This window comes from Oratosquilla oratoria, chromosome 7 (assembly GCF_046742065.1).
Source record: "Oratosquilla oratoria isolate Oo_2021 chromosome 7, ASM4674206v1, whole genome shotgun sequence".
In the NCBI taxonomy this organism is placed as follows: domain Eukaryota; kingdom Metazoa; phylum Arthropoda; class Malacostraca; order Stomatopoda; family Squillidae; genus Oratosquilla; species Oratosquilla oratoria.
This window is the reverse complement of record NC_134783.1, coordinates 47,534,089-47,542,707: the sequence shown is the minus strand read 5'-3', so window position 1 is coordinate 47,542,707 and position 8,619 is coordinate 47,534,089. Positions and strand designations below refer to the sequence as shown.

Here is an 8,619-nt window from a genome sequence, read left to right as displayed (position 1 = left end):
CTCAACACCACTTACACCCCATCCATCCATCTCATCCTTGGTCATGCCCTCAAGTTAATTCCTTCCACACCTTTTTTTACTAATCTGTCTTCACTCATTTTTTCCCAGTGTCCAAGCCATCCCAATACTCTTTCATCAGTTCTATCTGCCATCTCCTCATTTCTAACTAGCAAAATAAACATACAAAAATAAAGCCACTGGATTTCTAAGGTCTTTATGAAGATCCTTTGAGGAAAACATATTCCATAAATGCTTACACTATGTTAATAAAAACACCATATACATTAATTACAACTTTATTTATGGTATGAAATTATCTTAATTCCTTCCTGGAGAGTGTGTCGATATTAATCCAAATATTTTCCGTGACTTTATAAAAGTCCCTTCAGAGAGTTCTAATCTCACCGGGGTCTTCTCTGGCAATTAGAACTTTCCCATAACCAGGAAACATATAATTCAGACATTATTTTAATATGTACTCTCTTGAATTGCAGGTACACAAAATTAGACTCTAAAAAAATTCTACACTGACCAGGGCGACTACCATCCTGGAGTAGTGTTTGCCAACCGACGCATCCGTCTGTATGTAAATAAAGATAAAATTTATATTAGGAACACAAATATATGAGCACCATACAATAAGTGTGTGTGTCTGTGGGATGTGTGTGTGTGTGTGGGGGGGAGAGTGTGTGTGTGTGTGTGTGTATGAGAATGTGTGTGGGGGGTGCTTGCATGTGGAGGATGTGTGTGTGGGGGGTGCTTGCATGTGGAGGATGTTTGTGTGGTGAGGTGCATGTGCTGGGGGTGTTGGGTGCATGTGTGGTGTGTGTTATTCACCATGGTCTTGGATCACGTGTTGGACTTGTGATTAACAGCAAGCTCATGATAGATCTATGGGTATTGCTGTGACCTTACACGCACTCACACACCCAACTCCCCACCCACGAGTTGGAGTAACGACTCGCAGGGCGGGCAGTGATACTGATATTATTTCAGCCCTGGGCAGGATTCAAACCCGGACCTTCGTAATGGCAGCTGGGAACTCTACCAGCCGTGCTGTGTGTGTGTGTGTGTGTGTGTGTTGGGGTGTGCTTGCATGTAGGGTGTGTTGGAGGTGTGCTTGCATGTGGGGTGTGTTGGGGGTGTGCTTGCATGTGGGGTGTGTTGGGGGTGTGCTTGCATGTGGGGTATGTTGGGGTGGTGTGCTTGCATGTGAGGTGTGCTTGCATGTGGGGTGTGTTGGTGTGTGCTTGCATGTGGGTTGTGTTGGGTGTCCTTGCATGTGGGGTGTGTTTGCATGTGGGTGTGATTGAATGTGGAGTGTGTTGGGAGTGTGCTTGTATGTGGAGTGTTGGGGGTGTGCTTGTATGTGGAGTGTTGGGGGTGTGCTTGTATGTGGGGTGTTGGGGGTGTGCTTGAATGTGGGGTGTGTTGGGGTGTGCTTGCATGTGGGTTGTGTTGTGGTGTGCTTGCATGTAGAGTCTTAGGGGTGTGCTTGTACGTGGGGTGTTCTGGTGTGCTTGCATGTGGGGAGTTAGGGGGGGTGTTGGGGGTAAGCTTGCATGTGGGGTGTTGGGGGTGTGCTTGAATGTGGGGTGTTGGGGTGTGCTTGCATGTGGGGTGTTGGGGTGTGCTTGCATGTGGGGTGTTGGGGTGTGCTTGCATGTGGGGTGTTAGGGTGTACTTGCATGTGGGGTGTGTTGGGGCATGCTTGCATGTGTGATGTGTTTGGGTGTGCTTGCATGTGGGGTGTATTGGGGGTATGCATGCATGTGGAATGTGTTAAGGGTGTGCTTGCATGTGGGGTGTGTTGGTGTGTGCTTACATGTGGAATATGTTGGGGGTATGCTTATATGTGGGGTGTTGGGGTGTGCTCGCATGTGAGGAGTGTTAGGGGCGTCCTTGCATGTGGGGTGTTGGGGGTGTGCTAGCATGTGGGGTGTGTTCGGATGTGTTTGCATGTGGGGTATGTTGGGGAGTGCCTCCATGTGGAATGTGTTGGAGTGCTTGCATGTGTAATGTGTTGGGGTGTGCTTGCATGTGGGGTGTAGGGGTGTGCTTGCATGCAAGATGTTGGGGTGAGCTTCCATGTGGGGTGTGTTGGAGGGGTGCTTGCATGAGGGGTGTGTTTGAATGTGGGATATGTTGGGGTGTGCCTGAATGTGGGATATGTTGGCATGTGCTTGCATGTGGGATGTGTTGGGGTGTGTTTGCATGTGAAGTGTTGGGGGTGTTCTTGCATGTGGGGTGTGTTGGGGAGTGCTTGCAGGTGTTAGGGTGTGCTTGCATGTGGGGTGTTGATGTGTGCTTGTATGTGGGTTGTGTTGGGTGTCCTTGCATGTGGGTGTGATTGAATGTGGAGTGTGTTGGGAGTGTGCTTGTATGTGGGGTGTTGGGGGTGTGCTTGTATGTGGGGTGTTGGGGGTGTGCTTGCATGTGGGATGTTGGGGGGGTGCTTGAATGTGGGGTGTGTTGGGGTGTGCTTGCATGTGGGTTGTGTTGTGGTGTGCTTGCATGTAGAGTCTTAGGGGTGTGCTTGTATGTGGGGTGTTCAGGTGTGCTTGCATGTGGAGAGTTAGGGGGTGTGTTGGGGGTAAGCTTGCATGTGGGGTGTTGGGGGTGTGCTTAAATGTGGGGTGTTGGGGTGTGCTTGCATGTGGGGTGTTGGGGTGTGCTTGCATGTGGGGTGTTAGGGTGTACTTGCATGTGGGGTGTTGGGGGTGTGCTAGCATGTGGGGTGTGTTCGGATGTGTTTGCATGTGGGGTATGTTGGGGAGTGCCTCCATGTGGAATGTGTTGGGGTGTGCTTGCATGTGGGTTGTAGGGGTGTGCTTGCATGTGGGTTGTAGGGGTGTGCTTGCATGCAAGATGTTGGGGTGAGCTTCCATGTGGGGTGTGTTGGAGGGGTGCTTGCATGAGGGGTGTGTTTGAATGTGGGATATGTTGGGGTGTGCCTGAATGTGGGATATGTTGGCATGTGCTTGCATGTGGGATGTGTTGGGGTGTGTTTGCATGTGAAGTGTTGGGGGTGTTCTTGCATGTGGGGTGTGTTGGGGAGTGCTTGCAGGTGTTAGGGTGTGCTTGCATGTGGGGTGTTGATGTGTGCTTGTATGTGGGGTCTTAGGGAGTGCTTGCATTTTGGGTGTTGGGGGTATGCTTGCATGTGGGGTGTGTTGGTGTGCTTACATGTGGAATATGTTGGGGGTGTGCTTGTATGTGGGAAGTTGGGGTGTGCTCGCATGTGGGGTGTGTTGGGGGCATGCTTGCATGAGGGGTGTTGGGGGTGTGCTTGCATGTGGGGTGTATTAGGGTTTGCTTGCATGTGGGGTGTATTAGGGTTTGCTTGCATGTGGGGTGTATTGTGGTTTGCTTCCATGTGGAATGTGTTGGGGTGTGCTAGCATGTGGTGTGTTAGGATTGTGCTTGCATGTGGTGTGTTGGGATTGTGCTTGCATGTGGTGTGTTGGGATTGTGCTTGCATGTGGGGTGTATTGGGGTTTGCTTGCATGTGGGGTGTATTGGGGTTTGCTTGCATGTGGGGTGTATTGGGGTTTGCTTGCATGTGGTGTGTATTGGGGGGTTTGCTTGTGAGGTGTGTTGGAGGAGTGCTTGCATGTGGGTGTGCTTGAATGTGGAGTGTTGGGGTGTGCTCGCATGTCAGATGTGTTAGGAATGTGCTTGCATGAGGGGTGTTGGGAGAGTACTTGCATGTGGAATATTGGGGTGTGCTTGCATGTGGAATGTTGGGGTGTGTTTGCATGTGGGGTGTTGGGAGTGTGCTTACATGAGGAATGTTGGGGTGTGCTTGAATGTTGGGTGTTGGGGGTGTGCTTGCATGTGGAGTGTATTGGGGGTGTGCTTGCATGTGGAGTGTGTTGGGGTTTGCTTGCATGTGAGGTGTGTTGGGGTGAGCTTCCTTGTGGGGTGTGTTGGAGGGGTGCTTGTATGTGAGGTGTGTTGGGAGTGTGCTTGCATGTGGAGTGTGTTGGGGTGTGCTTGCTTGTGGGATGTGTTTGGGCATGCTTACATGTGGGATGTGCTGGTGCATGCTTGCATGTGGGGTGTTGGTGTGTGTTTGCATGTGGGGTGTTGGGGTGTGCTTGGATGTGGGGTGTTGGGGTGTGCTTGCATGTAGGGTGTTGGGGTGTGCTTGCATGTGGGGTGTTGGGGTGAGCTTCCGTATGGGGTGTGTAGGAGGGGTGCTTGCATATGGGATGTGTTGGAGGGGTGCTTGCATGTGAGGTGTGTTGGTGTTGGAAGTGTGCTTGCATGTGGAGTGTGTTGGGGTGTGCTTGCATTTTGGGTGTTGGGGTGTGATTGCATGTGGATTGTGTTGGGGTGTGCTTGCTTGTGGAGTGTGTTGGGGTGTGCTTGCATGTGGGGTGTTGGTGGCATTATTGCATGTGGGGTGTTGGGGGCAAGCTTACATGAGTGTGTTGGGAGTGTGCTTGCATATGGGGTGTATTGGAGTGCTTGCATGTGGGGTGTTAGGGGTGTGCTTGCATGTGGGTTATTGGGGCTGTGCTTGCATGTGGAGTGTGTTGGGGTGTGCTTGCATGTGGAGTGTGTTGGAGGTGTGCTTGCATGTGGAGTGTGTTGGGGTTTGCTTGCATGTGTGGTGTGTTGGGGTGTGCTGTGCATGTGGGACGTGTTGAGGTGTGCTTGCATGTGGATGTGTTGTGTGCTTGTATGTGGATGTGTTGAGGTGTGTTTGCATGTAGATGTGTTGAGGTGTGCTTGCATGTGGATGTGTTGGGGTGTGCTTACATGTGGGGTGCTGGGGGTGTGCTTGCATGTGGAGTGTTAGGGGGTTTGTATCTGGGATGTGTGGGGTGTGTGCTTGCATGTGGGGTGTTGAGGGAGTGCTTGCATTCAGGGTGTTGGGGTATGCTTGCATCTGGGGTGTTTGGGTCTGCTTGCATATGGGGTGTTGGGATGTGCTTGCATGTGGAGTGTTGGGGTGTGCTTGCATGTGGGATGTTGGGGTGTGCTTGCATGTGGATGTTGGGGTGTGCTTGCATGTGGATGTTGGGGTGTGCTTGCATGTGGGATGTTGGGGGTGTGCTTGCATGTGGAGTGTTGGGGTGTGCTTGCATGTGGAGTGTTGGGGTGTGCTTGCATGTGGGGTGTTGGGGTGTGCTTGCATGTGGGGTGTTGGGGTGTGCTTGCATGTGGGGTGTTGGGGTGTGCTTGCATGTGGGGTGTTGGGGTGTGCTTGCATGTGGGGTGTGTTGGGGTCTGCTTGCATGCGAGGTGTTTGGTTGAGTTTCCATGTGGGGTGTGTTGGAGGGGTGCTTGCATGTGAGGAGTGTTGGGAGTGTTCGAATGTGGGGTGTTGGGGTGTGCTTGCATGTGGAGTGTTGGGGTGTGCTCGCATGTCAGATGTGTTGGGAGTGTTCTTGCATGTGGGGTGTTGGGAGTGTTCTTGCATGTGGAATGTTGGGGTGTGCTTGCATGTGGAATGTTGGGGTGTGCTTGCATGTGGAATGTTGGGGTGTGCTTGCATGTGGGGTGTTGGGAGTGTGCTTACATGTGGAATGTTGGGGTGTGTTTGAATGTGGGGTGTTAGGGGTGTGCTTGCATGTGGGGTGTTGGGTGTGCTTGCATGTGGAGTGTTTGGGTGTGCTTGCATGTGGAGTGTGTTGGGGTTTGCTTGCATGTGGGGTGTGTTTGAATGTGGGATGTGTTGGGTGTACTTGAATGTAGGATGTGTTGGGGTGTGCTTGCATGTGGGGTGTTGGGGTGTGCTTGCAAGTGGGGTGTGCTTGCATGTGGGTTTGTTGGAGCATGCTTGCATGAGGGGTGTTGGGGCATGCTTGCATGTGGGGTGTTGGGGTGAGCTTCCTTGTGGGGTGTGTTGGAGGGGTGCTTGCATGTGAGGTGTGTTGGGAGTGTGCTTGCATGTGGAGTGTGTTGGGGTGTGCTTGCTTGTGGGATGTGTTGGGGCATGCTTGCATGTGGGTTGTGTTAGGGTGTGCTTACATGTGGGATGTGTTGGGGCATGCTTGCATGTGTGGTGTAGGGGCGTGCTTGCATGTGGGGTGTTGGGGCGTGCTTGCATGTGGGGTGTTGGGGTGAGCTTCCATGCGGGGTGTGTTGAAGGGGTGCTTGCATGTGGGGTGTGGAGGGGTGCTTGCATGTGAGGTGTGTTGGTGTTGGGAGTGTGCTTGCATGTGGTGTGTTGGGGTGTGTTTGCTTGTTGGGTGTGTTTGGGTTTGCTTGCATGTGGGTTGTGTTGGGGTGTTACTTCATGGGGTGTGCTTGCATGTGGAATGTGTATGGGTGTGCTTGCACGTGGGGTGTTAGTGCTTGCATTTTGGGTGTTGAGGTGTGATTGCATGTGGATTGTGTTGGGGCGTGCTTGCTTGTGGAGTGTGTTGGGGTGTGCTTGCATGTGGGGTGTTGGGGGCATTATTGCATGTGGGGTGTTGGGGCAAGCTTACATGAGTGTTGGGAGTGTGCTTGCATATGGAGTGTATTGGGGTGCTTGCATGTGGGGTGTTAGGGGTGTGCTTGCATGTGGGGTGTTGGGGTGTGCTTGCATGTGGAGTGTGTTGGGGTGTGCTTGCATGTGGAGTGTGTTGGGGTGTGCTTGCATGTGGAGTGTGTTGGGGTGTGTTTGCATGTGGAGTGTGTTGGTGTGCTTGCATGTGGAGTGTGTTGGGGTTTGCTTGCATGTGGAGTGTGTTGGGGTTTGCTTGCATGTGGAGTGTGTTGGGGTTTGCTTGCATGTGTGGTGTGTTGGGGTTTGCTTGCATGTGTGGTGTGTTGGGGTTTGCTTGCATGTGTGGTGTGTTGGGGTGTGCTTGCATGTGGGATGAGTTGAGGTGTACTTGCATGTGGATGTGTTGGGGTGTGCTTGCATGTGGGGTGCTGGGGATGTGCTTGCATGTGGAGAAAGTTGGGGGTGGTTGCATCTGGGATGTGTGCTTGCATGTGGGGTGTTTGTTTCTGCTTGCATGTAGAGTGTTGGGGTGCGCTTGCATGTGGGGTGTTGGGGGTGTGCTTGCATATGGGGTGTGTCGGGATCTGTTTGCATGCGAGGTGTTCGGGTGAGCTTCCATGTGTGGTGTGTTGGAGGGGTGTTTTCATGTGAGGTGTGCTGGGAGTGCTTGCATGTGGGGTGTTGGGATGTGCTTGCATGTGGGGTGTGTTGGGGTTTGCTTGCATGTCGGGTGTGTTGGGGTGTGCTTGCATGTGGGGGGTTGGTGTGTGCTTGCATGTGGGTTCTGTTGGAGTGTTCTTGTATGTGGAGTGTGTTGGGGGTGTGCTTGCATGTGGAGTGTGTTGGGGGTGTGCTTGCATGTGGAGTGTGTTGGGGGTGTGCTTGTATGTGGTGTTGGGGGTGTGCTTGCATGTGGGATGTTAGAGTGCTTGGATTTTGGGTTTTGGGGTGTGATTGCATATGGGTTGTGTTGGGGTGTGCTTGCATGTGAAATGTGTTGGGGCATGCTTGCATGTGGGGTGTTGGGGCGTGCTTGTATGTCGGGTGTTGGGGGCGTGCTTGCATGTTCTGTGTGTTGGAAGTGTGCTTGCATGTGGGGTGTTGGGAGTGTGCTTGCATGTGGGGTGTTGGGAGTGCTTACATGTGGGGTGTATTGGGGTGCTTGCATGTGGGGTGTTGGTAGTGTGCTTGCTTCTGGGGTATATTGGAGTGTTTGCATGTGGGGTGTATTGGGGTGCTTGCTTGTGGGGTATATTGGAGTGTTTGCATGTGGGGTGTATTGGGGTGCTTGCATGTGGGGTGTATTGGGGTTTGTTTCCATGTGGAATGTGTTGGGGGTGTGCTTGCATGTGAGGTGTTGGGGTGTTTGCTTGTGGGGTGTGTTGGAGGCATGCTTGCATGTGGGTGTGCTTGAATGTGGAGTGTTGGGATGTGCTTGCATGTCAGGTGTGTTGGGAGTGTGCTTGCATGTGGGGTGTTGGGAGTGTGCTTGAATGTGGGTTGTTGGGAGTGTGCTTGAATGTGGGGGGTTGGGAGTGTGCTTGAATGTGGGGTGTTGGGAGTGTGCTTGAATGTGGGGGGTTGGGAGTGTGCTTGAATGTGGGGGGTTGGGAGTGTGCTTGAATGTGGGGTGTTGAGAGTGTGCTTGAATGTGGGGTGTTGAGAGTGTGCTTGAATGTGGGGTGTTGGGAGTGTGCTTGCCTGTGGAATGTTGGGGTGTGCTTGCCTGTGGAATGTTGGGGTGTGCTTGCCTGTGGAATGTTGGGGTGTGCTTGCCTGTGGAATGTTGGGGTGTGCTTGCATGTGGAGTGTGTTGGGGTGTACTTGCATGTGGAATGTGTTGGGGTGTGCTTGCATGTGGGGTGTGTTGTGGGTGTGCTTGCATGTGGAGTGTGTTGGGGTTTGCTTGCATGTGGGGTGTGCTTGCATGTGGGATGTTGGGGTGTGCTTGTATGTGGGGTGTTGGGGCGCGCATGTGGGGTGTGTTAGAGCATGCTTGTATGTGGTGTGTGTTGGGAGTGCTTGCATGTGGGGTGTGTTGGGGTGTGCTTGTATGTAGGGTGTGTTTGGGGCATGCTTGCATGTGGGTTGTGTTAGGGTGTGCTTACATGTGGGATGTGTTGGGGCATGCTTGCATGTGTGGTGTAGGGGCGTGCTTGCATGTGGGGTGTTGG

The 8,619-nt window shown here is 52.6% G+C and overlaps 1 protein-coding gene across 2 annotated transcripts in view; it reads right to left on the bottom strand.

The window, feature by feature from the left end:
* Positions 1-280: 280 nt before the first annotated feature.
* Positions 281-8,619, bottom strand: part of Snr1 (SWI/SNF related, matrix associated, actin dependent regulator of chromatin, subfamily b, member 1) — a 34,968-nt gene continuing 26,629 nt past the window's right edge. For both annotated transcript variants that reach the window (XM_076188205.1, XM_076188206.1), the window contains one exon: positions 281-580. In XM_076188205.1, the coding sequence (XP_076044320.1) occupies positions 541-580 (40 nt within the window). In that variant the 3' untranslated portion in view covers positions 281-540. The remainder of the gene's footprint in view (positions 581-8,619) is intronic.